The 18,085-nt window shown below is 32.4% G+C and overlaps 2 protein-coding genes across 2 annotated transcripts; both read right to left on the bottom strand.

Moving 5' to 3' along the window:
* Positions 1 to 1,452: 1,452 nt before the first annotated feature.
* On the bottom strand, positions 1,453 to 2,389 carry LOC139841538 (secreted RxLR effector protein 161-like). Its single transcript, XM_071831748.1, has 2 exons — positions 1,877 to 2,389; positions 1,453 to 1,500 (listed from the first exon to the last, which is right to left on the bottom strand). Exons 1-2 carry the CDS (start codon positions 2,387 to 2,389, stop codon positions 1,453 to 1,455), a joined length of 561 nt encoding a protein of 186 aa, XP_071687849.1.
* Positions 2,390 to 14,628: 12,239 nt separating this feature from the next.
* LOC139841539 (uncharacterized) lies at positions 14,629 to 15,234 on the bottom strand. The gene has a single exon (XM_071831749.1). It carries the CDS (start codon positions 15,232 to 15,234, stop codon positions 14,629 to 14,631), a length of 606 nt encoding a protein of 201 aa, XP_071687850.1.
* Positions 15,235 to 18,085: the final 2,851 nt, after the last annotated feature.

The raw sequence follows: 18,085 nt of genomic DNA on the forward strand, positions 1-18,085 counted from the left end.
TAGCGGAGCCAGGGAGGGGACATGGGGATGCTCAGCCTCCCCCAATGGGCCTAATTGCAATGAAAAATTAATAAGTTATGATTAATTATTTTTCTTAAGTCTCCTTCAATTGAAGCCTAAATAATATTTAATCAAATACATGGACAACTTAATTATCCATTATTTGTATATGTCTTACCCAACAAAGTGTATACTTTTCTAGAATTATTAAATATTGGACTAAATGCTATGTGATATATCTAATGCAATTAAGCAAATAAGCAGTTCCGTAAATTAGGCTATTAATTAACTAACAATAAATAAGATAAAGCATCTTCTCAAATTTATTTATTTTATATCTTTTCACTTATTTGAGTTATTTAGTGCGTAGTTCCAAACGAGAGAAATCAAGTTAACGTGATAACGTCCTAACTCGTAAGTCTCTGTTTTTTTAACAATATTTCATCTCATAATTATACGTTGTATATTGTATTTGTATTAATATATGAATCAGTGAATCATGATCAATTGCAGAGTTGTGTAGAGGCCTACAAGAAACTAAGAAGAACGAAGTCTATCCGCTGCTTGATAGGTTGATCCGTCTGACGAAGTCTATCCGCTGCTTGACAGGTTGATCCATCTTATATTAACTCTTCCAATTTCAACTGCAACAAGTGAAAGAGCTTTCTCGGTAATGAAATTGTGAAAACTATACTTCGATGTAGCATGGGTGATGACTTTCTGAAAAGTTGTTTGCTACTATATATTGAAAGAGACATTGCTGATATCTTTACTACGGATGAGATAATTGATGCTTTTGCTTCTAAAAAGACGTCGACGTGTCCAACTTGTACCACACAAGGTACAATTCCTTTAATATACTATATTTTACCATATGTTTATTAATATTTAACTAGTTTCGACTTTGTAACTAGTATTATTGATAGGTTACTTCGTGAAAAATATGACTTGGCGTGAGCACAATTTGTTTAGTTTTTGCATGTTGTTTTTGGCATCACTTATGTATTCGGTTTAACTTGTATGTGTTTTTATACATAAAATGGTTATCGTTGTTTATTTATCTCGATATGACATTTTATTATTGTGGTTATCATCTAATTCTCGAGTAAGTCACCCTTATTGTTAAATCCTGGCTCCGCCCCTGGCTAGGGATCAACTCCTTATCATTAAGGAGTAGCAACTCGAAAAGTCTTCCATCAAGACTAGTTAAGAGCTACATTATGGATAATTATTAGAACTTATGTCATATCAAGAGTCTCATAACTTAATAAGCTCATTATTAAAGTCTAATAATATAAGGTATATTAAATCAATGCATTAATAGGTTATAGGACATATAATGTAGGAATAAATTAAATCTAACATTCTCCCACTTAGCCGTATACCTATTAATGGTTCGTAAAATTTGGCCAGTTAATTGATTTAACAAATAAGCGTCATTAGGTAGAATTTCTAACGCAAACCGATATAGTCACATGTATCATTTTCGATACAGGACCCCTATAAATTATACAATTAGACATTCTCATAATTCATAATTTTCATAATCCATAATGAATTCGAATGGTAATTAGAACATTAGTGGTAACCAACATAAACCATTCATAATAGTGATCCATTAATAATTGTTTGTTAATAATATCTCATAATGTGCACAATATAGGGAATAACAAACTTCAACATGATGTGGATCATAATCCTTAAACAAGGTTATTACATAATCCCATGCCGGCAACATGCTCTAGAAAGAGCTTGGGAGGTAAATCTTTTGTAAGTGTATCAGCCAACATGTCATTAGTGCGTACGTACTCAATGGCAATGTTCTTTTCTTCAACTCTTTCTCGAATGTACAAGTACTTAGTGTCAAGATATAAACCAGCGCCACTAGAACTAGTGCTATTGAGAAACTAACAGCAGCACTAGTGTCACAGTATAGTCTAATGGGTCGTGATATGGAGTCAACCACCTTAAGTCCGGAAATTAAGTTCTTGAGCAAAATAGCATGGCTAAAAGCGTGATAGCATGCAACATACTCAGCCATCATGGTAGAAGTTGTGGTTAATTCTTGCTTATGACTCTTCCATGAAATAGGACCCCCTGAAAGCATAAAAATGTACCCTGAAGTGGATTTCTTATCGTCCTTACATTTGGCAAAATCGGAGTCCGAGTAACCCATAACTTCAAGGTTATCCGTTCTTCGATAAGTCAACATTAAATCCTTAGTTCCTTGAAGATATCGTAAAACCTTTTTGGCTGCTTTCCAATGATCCATTCCTGGATTGGATTGATATCTTCCAAGCATGCCCGTTATGTATGCGATATCAGGACGCGTACAAACTTGAGCGTATACAAGACTTCCTACAACCGAAGCATACGGTATAAGTCTCATATCTTCGCGTTTCAACTCATTTTTAGGACATTAAAACGAGCCAAAATGATCACCCTTAACGACAGGGGCAACTGATGGTGAGCAATTATACATTTTGTATTTCTTAAGGACCTTTCCAATATATGCCTTTTGTGACAAACCCAAAATACCACGAGACCTATCTCGATGTATTTCGATGCCAATCACATAAGAGGCTTCCCCGAGATCCTTCATGTCAAAATTACATGAAAGGAATCTTTTGGTCTCATACAACATATCTTAATCATTACATGCCAGAAGAATATCATCAACGTATAATACTAGGATAGAAAATTTGCTCCCACTGATCTTAAGGTATATACATTGATCCACTGCATTTTTCTTGAAATGAAACTTATCAATAACTTCATGAAATTTCAGATACCATTGTTGAGAATCTTACTTTAACCCATATATGGATCTTTTCAACTTACAAACCATGTGTTCCTTGCCTTCAACCTTAAAACCTTAGGGTTGTGTCATATAGACATCTTCATGCAAGTTACCATTTAGGAATGCAGTTTTAACATCCATTTGATGCAATTCCAAATCATAATAAACTACTAAAGCCATAATGATCCTTAATGATTCTTTTCTCGAAACAGAAGAAAAGGTTTCATTATAATCTATTACTTCCTTTTGAGTGTAGCCTTTAGCAACTAGTCGTGCTTTATATCGTTCAATGTTGCCTTTCAGTTCTAATTTTGTCTTACAGACCCACTTACACCCAACAGGTTTAGCACCTTTGGGTAATTCTGTAATTTTCCAGACATCATTTATTTCCATCGACTCCAACTCGTCATGCATGGCTTCAAGCCATTGAGTTTATTGGTTGCTCGTAATGGCTTCTTTATAGGAAATAGGATCTTCAACTTTGCTTAAGTCATAGTCAACCTCATTTAGGTCGACTACGAAATCATTATAGTTGACAGATCTTCTAGCTCTTGTAGACCTTCGTAACGGTTGTTGAGAATCGGGTTCATGATCTTCTTCTTCATCATGTGTGTGTTCATTAATGGTGGGAGTATCATGTGGTAACTCATTATGTTGTGATTCATTAACAGCAAGGCACCATCCTCATTTTGAGCTATTGATGGTGTAGTTACCATGTTCGGTTGTAATGAAATATCAGAATTATGAGTGTTTACACTCTCTTCAAGTTCAATATTTGTGACGATCGCTCTAAATCCATATGGACGAACACGTCATTCATCGATTTCATTGCGAGGTATTTGACCTCTATATGATACGTTTTGTAAACATTGCATTCTTTTGAAAAGGCACACCATAAATGAATATTTAAATCAAAGGTTTTCGACATATGATGATTTCTACATATAGACAATCACTGTAAATAATAGTTTACAATAGTACTTCCATTGACAATGCAGTCAAAATAAGATACATGGTGATGATTTGGTGAATGCAACGTTTCCTTGAAAAATATGCCATGTACGACTCCATGCACAAAGCTTGTCTAACATATAAGCAAACAGCGGAAGACTTCTAGGAAACCTGAGAATAAACATGCTAACAAGTGTCAACACAAAGGTTGGTGAGTTCATAGTTTTAGTGTTTCGCATAATCTGTATATAAAAGTGGATCACAAGATTTCAGTTTTTTCATCCAGAAACGTTTATCAAAAGTTTGTCAATAGATTCTACGTAACAGAGCACCCTGATAACTAAGCTTTAACGTTATAATGATAAATACCCCATTCGTTTTAATACACGCAAACCAACGTGTCCTAAACTCAAATAACACACGTCCGTTAAAAGGCTAGCGCTCTAGCTCGGACGGGGATGTCAAGCCCTATGGATCCATATACTGTTATTCGCGCCCACCAGTCCATATCCTATGTACTGGCAGCTACTAGTTACCAAAGCTAAGGGATTTTCGGTTCAAACTCAGTGTAGAATTAAGTATGTACTTGTATCCATTGCGTTTAAAATAAATTGCATGTATTCTCAGCCCAAAAATATATATTGCAAAAGCAATTAAAAAGGGAGCAATGAAACTCACCTTAGCAGCATATAAAGTTGTTCACCAAAATGTGACCGAAACTCGGATTACCAATTAATCGTAGATCTCAACCTAGAGAACATATGTTGGTCAATAAATGTCTATTAAGCTAGGTCAGGTCATAGTGTATCACAATCCTAATGCTCGAGATCGACATATAATAGTTATCCAAAGTCGTTTCAAAAAGTCAATTTTGACAATAGTTCAACAAAACGAGACGTGCCTTATATAAGGATTCATTTACTCGGTTGGTAATATTTAAAAGTTCACTTTATCAGTCTCGTAAACAAGTTGTTTAAATCTTAATTGCAGATTCAAAAGCAATTTTAATTAACGTCAAACATAATTCAGTTGATCATATCTTTTAATCTGTTCATCGAAACTATTCGATATCTAAATGAAAAGTTATTGATTTTTCGCCAGCTTTCCAAAAACATGTATATCATATACCTTTTACCAGTAATATATGTATTTAATTAGTGATTCATTATAAATTGTTTAACGACGAAATTTAGCATACAAGCATATATAAATATATATACTCGAGCACTAGACATGGATACATAGTTAATATATAAAAGATAAGATATAAGTGCTTACGTATCAGTATTGAGATTCAATATTATAGGAAAGTACGTAGACGTAACGGAGATGATAAACACTAAGTTTGATTCACAAATATACCCCCAAACATTATTCATAACCTCCTTGGCAATAACCCATAATTTCCTCAGCTCTATCCCGCTTGAAAACCATTTTGAAAATGACACGCTCATGACCTCGTCGTAGTATTTTAAGTGATATAATTAATAATAATAATAATAATAATAATAATAATAATAATAATAATAATAATAATAATAATAATAATAATAATAATAATAATAATAATAATAATTTAAATAAATAAATAACTTATGGAGTAATATATGTTTAAATAAACTCGAGCAGAAACTGGACTTTTATAGGCAACTTTTTGGAATCTGATGCCCATGCGATCGCATGGGTTTTTAGTGTATTTTCCATGCGATCGCATGGCCGCCTGATCCAGCTCAAAATGTTTTTGTTTTCTTGTTTGTCGACATATTATTATATAATATATATAATATATATAATTTAAATAATTAATTATATATTATATTAAATTCATGTGCATAGTTGACTTGTAATTTTCATTCCGATGACTCGTACGTTGTCACTCGACTTATGTCCCGGTTCCGGTTTCTCGAACGCATTTTCGTACGCTTAGAAAACTCGCAATTTACGTTTTGTGACTCGTACCTTTGTCAAAATATAGTCTTAAATTATCAATAAACTATATCATTCAAAGTGTATCTTAAACTTTCGAGTGTTTTGGTGATTTACTTCTATAAATCATTATCTCGCTATTTGTTAATATATATATATAATAACAAATCGTTTTATGACCAAGTTAATATATATTTTCAACATTCATAAACACGTTTTAAATATATGTCACAAGTTATTCATAAAATTAATATTCCAACTTATCATATATATTCAAATAAATATTTAAACCAATAAGTTTAATGTAAGGTATCAAACAATTAATACATTGTTACGTTTTCAAATTATAGTATATATATATATATATATATATATATATATATATATATATATATATATATATATATATATATATATATATATATATATGTATCTATATACATATAATTGTTCGCGAATCGTCAAGAACAACCGAAAGGTATTTGAATATATGAAAGTAGTTCAAAAATTTTGAGATTCAACTTCATAGACTTTGCTTATCGTGTCGGAAACGTTAAAGATTAAGTTTAAATTTGGTCAGAAATTTTCGGGTCATCACAGTACCTCCCCGTTAAAGAAATTTCGTCCCGAAATTTGAGTGAGGTCGTCATGGCTAACAATAAAAATGTTTTCATGACGAATATGAGTTGATAAATAGAATTTTTATTACCGTTGAATAATATGGATAAAACAATCCAATTACTCGAAGCATATGAGAGAAGTTATCGTAAAATAGTGAATTGAAGGAATAGAGATTCGCCTTAACTGTTGACGTAGTAACGATTGATTTCCGGAATTTAAGGAATAGAAAATCTTCATTATCTAAATAAGATTTGATTCTTCGAAATTTGCGGAAATTAGGATTTTCTTTGATTAAATGCGTAATCTGCCTCGATTGCTATGTCTGATATTTTGCTATAAATTAAACACTTCCGTTTCATTATTTTCACCACTCCTACATCTTCTTCTTCTTCATTTCATACTTCCAAAAGATTGTGAAATGCTTCATCCAGTTCTGATTCTTGATATACTCCTAACTTTCATATCTGCCATTCTTCTTTTTCATCTACCACCAGAGGAAGTTATTTTCTTCTACCATTACCTTGGGGTTATAGTGTTTTTCATTCTCCCGTGTCTTTATATTGCTATACGCATTGATATACATGGTTTGTAATTTCGGGGTTGTTATAGGGCTTTATATTTTCCATTATATTTCGGAGCTTCATGCTTTCATTTTCTCTTCCCGACTTTAAGTCAAGCGAATAATGGTCCAGAATTCGTAGGTATGGATTTTGAAATGAACATAGTTAATGTTCTAAGAAGGGACTTGTAATGGCACGATCTTGATTTATCAAATTACCAGAATATCCGGAAAAGACCGAATCATCAAGAAATATATTTTCTTGATATATTTAGAGATTATATAGAATGAAAGAGTTATGTAGCATGGTTCATGATGAGGGTGGGATCTGTGAACCTTTATCACGTTCCATTAGAAACTCAGCATGACTTACTGTAATATATTCACGTTGATCAAGTGTCATTATATTATATTAATTCATGCTTCAGTTCCCAACACTACTTCAAAAAACATTCATATTTTAAACTTGAAGGTTTCAGAATTTAGAAACTAAAATAGTTTCTTTTATGATGTAATACAGATAGCGCGAAGAGATGAATGATTTCAGATAAGAATATTTATGAAAATATCTTCAGAAATATCGAGGGTATTTATAATGAAGGATACGATAATATCTTAGAATTTCTAATATTAACGGTTGGTGAAGAAGATTTGTCTGTGAAGGTTTAGAGTCAGGAGCAAGGTATTCGTTAATGACTTCAGCAGACACTGAATCATTTGGATTCTTTGAATATAGATTTTGGTCCTTGTATTTGTCCTTTGTCTCCTTCACGGTCTGTTAAATCCGTTTTCCAGTTCCAAACCTTCTCTTTATCTCAGCTTTACCACCATACCATTCTTTATCATCAAACTTTTGACTGTTAATGTCGTTTACAGTTTTTGCTGCTTCATCAGCATTTTTCCAAAATTCGGAGGACTAGTTTCACAGTTTGGGGTGTTTTTTAGAAACTTCACATTCGAAGTATGTAAGTCTAGAAGATAGATGTTATCTTTATATAATTGTTGTCATAAAAAATGCTGCGAGATTCAAAATACTGATTGCTAATTCCCGGTAGTTGGTATGGCAATTGCCGTTACAAGATGTGGATGAGTACATGATAGGGTTTCAATGAGTATAAGGATTTTTCGGAAGGTCAAGGATCAATGAAGTTGTTGATAAATTTACTGCTAATGTGGTGGAACATAAAAGGTTCCCCAGTTACAAGAACGTATATATCAAGATTACAATAAGGCTTAATCTGAAAAGTTGAAGTTGACTGGTTGGAAGTGTGGTAAAACTGGATACTTTGAAAAGGAATTGCAAAGAAACAATACCAAAGGATCTTTCACAGTTTTGAAATCAAAGTATAGCTTTGAAAGATGTAGAGATCTAAGAATGATTTCACCGGTTCAGAGTTATGACTTGGATTCTGATCCGTCAATATCAGAATATGTAATTGAATTTGTATGAAAACGATTGTATATCGTTGCGAGCATTGTTAATAATTTTTTTTTGAATCAAGGTTGAAGAATGTACAGTGTAACATATTAATTGTGAACTTATATATTTCCCGAGTATTACCTACCCGTTAAAGATTTCACAAGTAATATTTTGTAAAAAAGAATTTTTCATTACAGTCTTTATGATAATATCTGTATGTATATTTTCTTCGGATGTAATTCGGATCATAGTAAGCTCATTTGATTTTTGGCTTGAATTAGAAATGAATAATCTCTAAAACATTAGAGATTACATAATCTTCGCGGAGTATTTCACTAATGAAATCAATACTTCATTATTTATTCTTTTTCCTTGGTGAAGGATGTTGATTGCTCGGGGAATTTTTTTTGTGAACCTTACAAGGCACAGATGATGTTTTCTGGAAAGTTTCGAGTACATCGAAAATGAAAATGTAAAATCAATTATGTAATTGAATAATACACTTGGTTTATTATGAAATGGAATTCATTATGTTGAAACAGAGATTGTAGTTAACGAAGGTTAAGTTGTTAACGAAGGATGTACATCATAGCATATTAATAATATGAATTTAACCGAGTAATATTTACCCTTTTTCAATTCATACAGAATTGCTTAGTACGAAAAGATTTACGATGGTTTTAAAATTTATATATATAAGATATACATATAAATTCTTTAGAGGAAATGAGTTATTACTTCATAACTCATTGATACAATATACTCGTTGTTGATTCGTAATGATGTCCACGGTGCTTTCTTGAACTGACGGAGCTCGTGATGTTCGAGGCGATGTTGACAGCACTGACTGTGCTGGTGAGGCTAAGGGTACTATTGATGCTATTTGTAAAACAAGTCTATCTTGTACCTTACGTACCATTCTTGTCAGGGTTTCTACTCTTTCTTCTGTCATTTCTATTCATCAGATTTACGGTTAGAACTGGGATAAATAATCTCTAAGATTTTAGAGATTACATAATCGTCGTAGAATATTTCTCCGGTGAAGTTATGAATCAATACTTCATCATTTATTGTTGTTGGTACCCCTTGGTATCTATGGTGAGTATGATGTTGATATCCGAGGTACAGATTGTGATGTTGAGGCGTGTAATGGGGATGTTGTTATTGGTGGTGGTAATGATACTGTTGGTGTTGATGATGGTGGTACTGGTTATGCTGTTGGTGCTGATGCTGGTGTTTGTAATCCTTGCACCATATTCTCCAAAGCCACTACCCGAGCGCGAAGCTCGTTGACTTCTTCTATTATACTGGGATGATTGGTGGTTCGGACAAGCGGATGAATAAGATTTAGAATATTGGATATTACGTAGTCGTTGCGAGCTGTTCTGGAAATGAGGGTGAAAATGGTGTTACGAACGGGTTCGCCGGTAAGTGCTTCAGGTTCTTCACTAAGAGGTGAATGTGGTGGATGGAAGGGATCGCCTTCTTCTTGTCTCCAATAATTAAGTAGATTACGAACCCATCCCCAATTCATCCAGAATAGATGATGGCTAATTGGTTGATCCATTCCGGTTACACTGTCTTCGAAATTCAGGTGAATATCCATATCGGAATAGCTGTCAGAGTTTAAGGAATTTGAACAAGATACGGGATCCATCTTGTATAATTAGGGAGATGATTTTTGATATGAATTAGATTATAGAATTTAGTTTGGTATTCTTCAATACATAATTTACATATGTATATATAATACCAAATTCCATAAATTACGGAGAAATTTACATATGTATATATAATACCAAATTCTATACACTATTCATGCAATCAATGCAGTAAAACGTGTCTAGACTAGGAATGATAAGCAGGTAATTTCCGACAAGAAATAATAAGCAAAACTTTTGACATGCAGACACAGTTGAAGTCCAGACTTACTAATGCATCCCAACAACTATCAGTTAGACACACTCATGCAAGACCTGGTTCACTAGGACCAACGCTCTGATACCAACTGTGACGATCGCTCCAAATCCATATAGACGAACACGTCATTCATCGATTTCATTGCGAGGTATTTGACCTCTATATGATACGTTTTGTAAACATTGCATTCTTTTGAAAAGGCACACCATAAATGAATATTTAAATCAAAGGTTTTCGACATATGATGATTTCTACATATAGACAATCACTGTAAATAATAGTTTACAATAGTACTTCCGTTGACAATGCAGTCAAAATAAGATACATGGTGATGATTTGGTGAATGCAACGTTTCCTTGAAAAATATGCCATGTACGACTCCATGCACATAGCTTGTCTAACATATAAGCAAACAGCGGAAGACTTCTAGGAAACCTGAGAATAAACATGCTAACAAGTGTCAACACAAAGGTTGGTGAGTTCATAGTTTTAGTGTTTCGCATAATCTGTATATAAAAGTGGATCACAAGATTTCAGTTGTTTCATCCAGAAACGTTTATCAAAAGTTTGTCAATAGATTCTACGTAACAGAGCACCCTGATAACTAAGCTTTAACGTTATAATGATAATTACCCCATTCGTTTTAATACACGTAAACCAACGTGTCCTAAACTCAAATAACACACGTCCGTTAAAAGGCTAGCGCTCTAGCTCGGACGGGGATGTCAAGCCCTATGGATCCATATACTGTTATTCGCGCCCACCAGTCCATATCCTATGTACTGGCAGCTACTAGTTACCAAAGCTAAGGGATTTTCGGTTCAAACTCAGTGTAGAATTAAGTATGTACTTGTATCCATTGCGTTTAAAATAAATTGCATGTATTCTCAGCCCAAAAATATATATTGCAAAAGCAATTAAAAAGGGAGCAATGAAACTCACCTTAGCAGCATATAAAGTTGTTCACCAAAATGTGACCGAAACTCGAATTACCAATTAATCGTAGATCTCAACCTAGAGAACATATGTTGGTCAATAAATGTCTATTAAGCTAGGTCAGGTCATAGTGTATCACAATCCTAATGCTCGAGATCGACATATAATAGTTATCCAAAGTCGTTTCAAAAAGTCAATTTTGACAATAGTTCAACAAAACGAGACGTGCCTTATATAAGGATTCATTTACTCGGTTGGTAATATTTAAAAGTTCACTTTATCAGTCTCATAAACAAGTTGTTTAAATCTTAATTGCAGATTCAAAAGCAATTTTAATTAACGTCAAACATAATTCAGTTGATCATATCTTTTAATCTGTTCATCGAAACTATTCGATATCTAAATGAAAAGTTATTGATTTTTCGCCAGCTTTCCAAAAACATGTATATCATATACCTTTTACCAGTAATATATGTATTTAATTAGTGATTCATTATAAATTGTTTAACGACGAAATTTAGCATACAAGCATATATAAATATATATACTCGAGCACTAGACATGGATACATAGTTAATATATAAAAGATAAGATATAAGTGCTTACGTATCAGTATTGAGATTCAATATTATAGGAAAGTACGTAGACGTAACGGAGATGATAAACACTAAGTTTGATTCACAAATATACCCCCAAACATTATCCATAACCTCCTTGGCAATAACCCATAATTTCCTCAGCTCTATCTCGCTTGAAAACCATTTTGAAAATGACACGCTCATGACCTCGTCGTAGTATTTTAAGTGATATAATTAATAATAATAATAATAATAATAATAATAATAATAATAATAATAATAATAATAATAATAATAATAATAATAATAATAATAATAATTTAAATAAATAAATAACTTATGGAGTAATATATGTTTAAATAAACTCGAGCAGAAACTGGACTTTTATAGGCAACTTTTTGGAATCTGATGCCCATGCGATCGCATGGGTTTTTAGTGTATTTTCCATGCGATCTCATGGCCGCCTGATCCAGCTCAAAATGTTTTTGTTTTCTTGTTTGTCGACATATTATTATATAATATATATAATATATATAATTTAAATAATTAATTATATATTATATTAAATTCATGTGCATAGTTGACTTGTAATTTTCGTTCCGATGACTCGTACGTTGTCACTCGACTTATCTCCCGGTTCCGGTTTCTCGAACGCATTTTCGTACGCTTAGAAAGCTCGCAATTTACGTTTTGTGACTCGTACCTTTGTCAAAATATAGTCTTAAATTATCAATAAACTATATCATTCAAAGTGTATCTTAAACTTTCGAGTGTTTTGGTCATTTACTTCTATAAATCATTATCTCGCTATTTGTTAATATATATATATAATAACAAATCGTTTTATGACCAAGTTAATATATATTTTCAACATTCATAAACACGTTTTAAATATACGTCGCAAGTTATTCATAAAATTAATATTCCAACTTATCATATATATTCAAATAAATATTTAAACCAATAAGTTTAATGTAAGGTATCAAACAATTAATACATTGTTACGTTTTCAAATTATAGTATATATATATATATATATATATATATATATATATATATATATATATATATATATATATATATATATATGTATCTATATACATATAATTGTTTGCGAATCGTTAGAACAACCGAAAGGTATTTGAATATATGAAAGTAGTTCAAAAATTTTGAGATTCAACTTCATAGACTTTGCTTATCGTATCGGAAACGTTAAAGATTAAGTTTAAATTTGGTCAGAAATTTTCGGGTCATCACAATATTTCTTCCCCCACTCCCACTATTTTCACCATTCTCAATGAACTCAACATTTCTTGATTCGACAATTCTTGTAGTATGATTAGGGCAATAGAACCAGTAACCTTTACTACGTTCAGTATATCTGATAAAATAACAACTAATGGTTTTGGAATCGAGTTTGTTTATTTGAGGATTAAAAATTTTAACCTCGGCTGGACAACCCCATACCCTAAGATAGTTCAAGTTAGGTGTCCTTCCTGTCCAAAGTTCAAATGGAGTTTTAGGGACAGACTTACAAGGCACTCTATTTAGGAGCTATTTTTAATGCCTCACTCCATAAGTACTTTGGGAGACTTGAATTACAAATCATACTTCGAACCATATCCATAAGGGTTCGATTACGCCTTTCGGAAACACCATTTTGTTGCGGTGTTCCCGGCATAGTAAATTGATTTATAATTCCATGTGCATGACAAAATAAGGCAAATGGACCGGGGCTTTGTCCAACATCAGAATGTTTACCATAATACTCTCCACCCCTATCTGATCTCACAATCTTAATCTTGCATTTTAGTTGATTTTCAACTTCAACCTTATAGATTTTGAAAACATCAAGAGATTCAAACTTTTCTTTTATCAAGTAAACATAAGTATAACGAGAATAGTCATCAATGAAAGTGATAAAATACTTATGTCCTCCTATATCAGCGATAAAAGGTCCACAAATGTCCATGTGAATAATTTCAAGTTCTTTACTTCTTGTGGACCCTTTCTTATTTGTTTTCACAAATTTTCCCTTAACACATTCAATACATTGGCTATAGTCAGAAAAATCTACAGTAGGAAGAATTCCTTCCTTAGTTAGACGTTGCATTCTGTCTTTTGATATGTGACCTAAACGTTTATGCCACAATCTTGAGGAATTTTCATTTTCTAGTTTTTTCCTTTGTCCATTAGTGATAACATTTACGTCCATGGTCAATAGGGATTCCGCAAAGTTGTTATCTAAATGAAGCTTATAGAGGTCATTTTCTAATGAACCAGTACCGATAACATGAGAATCAAAATACACTTCCAAACAATTATGCCCAAAATCATAACCAAAACGATCAAGTTTAGAAACATAAATAAGGTTCCGAGTCATTAATGGAACATAAAGTATATTATTTAAGTACAAACTGAAACCGCCCTCTAAAACTAATAAGAGAGTCCCAATAGCTTCAACATGTAACATCTCCGTTACCGACTTTAATGATTCTTTCCCCCTTTTGTAGCTTCTTCTTTGAAAGGAATCCCTGCAATGAGTTAGTAACATGAACCATAGCACCACTCCACCAAGTATTAGAGGTAACATTAATTGAAAAACATTCATGGTAAGTAATATAGGATATATACGGACCTTTCTTGTCTAACCATTCTCGAAACTTTGGGCATTCTCTTTGAATGTGTCCATGTTTCTTACAAAACTTACATTTTGGACCAGTTTCCTTGCCCTTACTTGCACTTGCCTTTAAGGAACTTTCTTTTGCGGAACTTCCTTTCTCCCATTTTGAACCTTTGTTATTTTTGAAAACTTTCTTACGAGTACTTTTAGCGGTGGTGAGGTGAGCAACATCGGGTTTTTCAATTTTCAACCTTTCCTCTTCTTTGACACACATGGCAATCACTCGCTCATTTTTCATTTCCCCCTTTGAGTGTTGTAATTGATCTTAAAAGGACCAAACTGAGAAGGGAGAGATGTCATAATGAAGTGAGCGAGAAAACCCTCAGATATTTCCATGTCCATGCCCTTTAGTTTTGAGGCCATGTCATTCATCATCATGATGTGCTCACGTACCCCACTAACACCATCATACTTCGTGGTAAGCATTTTAAGAATAAGGGTACTCGCATGAGATTTGGATGAGCCCTTAAATTGTTCCTCGACAAATTCTAAGAATTCTTTAGCATTTTCGGAGTCGGGAATGGCTCCTCGAATAGCGGGCGATATAGAATTCTTCATTATCATTAGAGACATGCGATTTGATCTTTCCCATATATCATGAACCGTCTTTTGTTCAACCGTACTTTCGTCGGTAAGAGGTGCGGGTTGATCAAATCTTAAAGCATAGTCCAAATCAGTTATGCCGAGAGAAATCTTAATTTGATCCTTCCACGATACAAAATTAGTTCCGTTCAAATGTTCAATACCAGAAATACAATTTGCAATAGCAGTGGGTGTCAAAGCTGAAATTAATTGCTCATACTCATTATTATGCTCATTAAGGACTATAATAATTTCCATGGTACATAAAAAAAAAAGGAAAAAATTTATAAAATAATACTATATTAGTGACATAATGATGATAATAACACCAACTATAGGGCAAAAGTTGGTGTATATATAAATTTAATCACAACACGAAATTAAATTTATCAAAGAAGTTAGGTGAAGTTGTTGACTTCTCGTTAGTTCCTTCAACAATACACTTATAACTTCTTAATTAAGTAATGTAAAACTAATTTACAAATACATCACCGTTGGGCAGAAATATGAGTAAACTAATTATAAATAATTTGCTAAATATCGTACGATGTATCAAAATTATGGGTCACCATTGGGCTATTCCACAATTCTTAGACACCAAACGTAACCTAATATATGACTTTTCATTCACCATAGTTATTTCAAGTAGTAGCCTTCCGTTGGGCCGACGACTAATCTTAATAATTAGGTAAACATTAAACACGTTAATAAAAAAATACATAAACATGTTCCGTAATGTTCTATAGTAAACGAATTTTACTCAATTAATTATTCAAAATAGACAGTAGACAGGTAAATCACTAACCATTGAAAGTAATGTTCAACATACATAACATTACTAAAAACATTACTTCATAATGCAAAATCAAAATTAGATGTAATCATAACAAAGAAAATATTAACAAATCATTAAGACACTAACATTAATTTATTGATGCATTAGTTGGTTACGTAATGCACATTTAAGAAAATTAAGTACTCTTATCATCAATAAAATGATCAAAATGAATTGAATTGATCAAGATAAGTTACAGATTGAATCCATCTAATAATAAATAAAAAAAATTAGGTACACCATAATAAAACAATTATTCATATACCACCATAATAAAACAGAAGGTTAAAACCTTTAATTAGATGTACAGTTATTTCTATTAATTGGTGTATGTTACGTAAGTAAATTAACGATTAATTTTCAGTCTCACAATTGTTTATACGTACAAAATCTGACTTAGATAAATAAATAGGTAAAATTGCTACTTAATAACACAACGTGTTTGGCAGTAAATATGTGCAACATTTTGATGATCATGATTCATGAGCACATTTGAGTGGTTAAGTATAATGCAACAGTAAGCACATTCGTATTTAAATGGAATAGACTGATCATCTTAATATATATACCCTTGTTCTTTAGTGATCATTAAGCCAAACTAGAATATTTTATAAGTAATTTGCTTCGGGCATATAAAGTAAGATGTAATAAGCAGTCTGAAAGAATTTTTTATTTTTTTTATTACTATATTTCCACTAATACATGCTAAGTCTCAATATGATAAATAACTATGTTAATAACATTAAAAAAAAAAAAAAAAAAAAAAAAAAAAGTTGAGTACTGATGCATGTCAGGAAGGGCAAAGAGTGATGAACTACATGATTTTAGACCAGAGGGGAAAAGACATAAGCATTGGACCGTCATCAGATATTTATCCGAATGTAGATATACAATTAAAGATTAGATAACATGTTAAGAGCTTTCCGGTTATCACAAACATAAACATATAATTCGGATTTTATTAAATATATGATAACTAGTTTGCTCGGATACCCGATGTTGAACATAACATAATCATCATGTAATTCATACCAATATAAACATTAAGGAAATGATACTTACATGTGTTAAGAGATGAAGAAGCCATAAGAAGACAACTTGTAACCTATCACTTAATTGATGGAATTATTTATTAGTAAGTGTTGTGTGTATTAATACATCATGGAGTGTGCATAAGCTCCTATCTATATAAGAGAACAAGCTAGGGATCAACTTCTTATCATTAAGGAGTAGCAACTCAAAAAGTCTTCCATCTAGACTAGTTAAGAGCTACATTATGGATAATTATTAGAGCTTATGTCATATCAAGAGTCTCATAAGTTAATAAGCTCATTATTAAAGTCTAATAATATAAGGTATATTAAATCAATGCATTAATAGGTTATAGGACATATAATGTAGGAATAAATTAAATCTAACAACATAAATACGTAAAGACATATTTTAACCAATAGATAATTTCCACAATAAAAAAAAAACAAAAAACAAAACATACCTGCTTTGATTGGTAATGATCATACTTAGGTTTGATTTTAAACGAAGGAATCGTTGATACCAATCGTAAACCAACATTCTTATGGTTAACTGACTAACCTTCTAATATATGAGTCTACTGTTATAGAAGATAATGATTGCCGCTTAATAATTTGATCAGTATAGATATACAATACAGAACGTAACAAACTATGTTACAATTTAGGACATGATTGTAAACTATTAGTTGTGCAAATACTTTACATATATAGAATATATATACAATGAATATGTGTGCAATTTGGTATCTTGAGAGGACGTGAAGTACTCGAACAAGACCACGTGAAACTTTTTCAAGAACAAAGTGAATATCATCTCGATATGCTTCGTACGTTGGTGTTGAATAGGGTTTCCGGTAAGGTAAATAGCGCTCACATTGACACAATATACGAGTGTGGCTCTCTGTAACGGAGAATGAAGTTCAAGGAGCAGATTTCAAAGCCAACAAGTTTCTGACACAACGTTGGCGACCACTCAGTATTCGGCTTCAACAATAGATCGAGATAATGTGGCTTTGGCATTTAGAAGACCAAGATAGGAGGTTGTCTCCAAAAAATACACAATATTCAGATGTCAAACGCGTAGTGTCAGGACACCCACCCTAGTCGGCATAAGTATAGGAGATAAGAGTAGTTGAATTATATAGATGAAGACCGTGAGAGGTTGTGCCTCTGATGTAACGTAAGATACATTTTAGAGCGTTCATGTGTTGTTCTTTAGGATAGTGCATGTGGAGACAAA

This window comes from Rutidosis leptorrhynchoides, chromosome 4, assembly GCF_046630445.1.
Source record: "Rutidosis leptorrhynchoides isolate AG116_Rl617_1_P2 chromosome 4, CSIRO_AGI_Rlap_v1, whole genome shotgun sequence".
In the NCBI taxonomy this organism is placed as follows: Eukaryota; Viridiplantae; Streptophyta; class Magnoliopsida; order Asterales; family Asteraceae; genus Rutidosis; species Rutidosis leptorrhynchoides.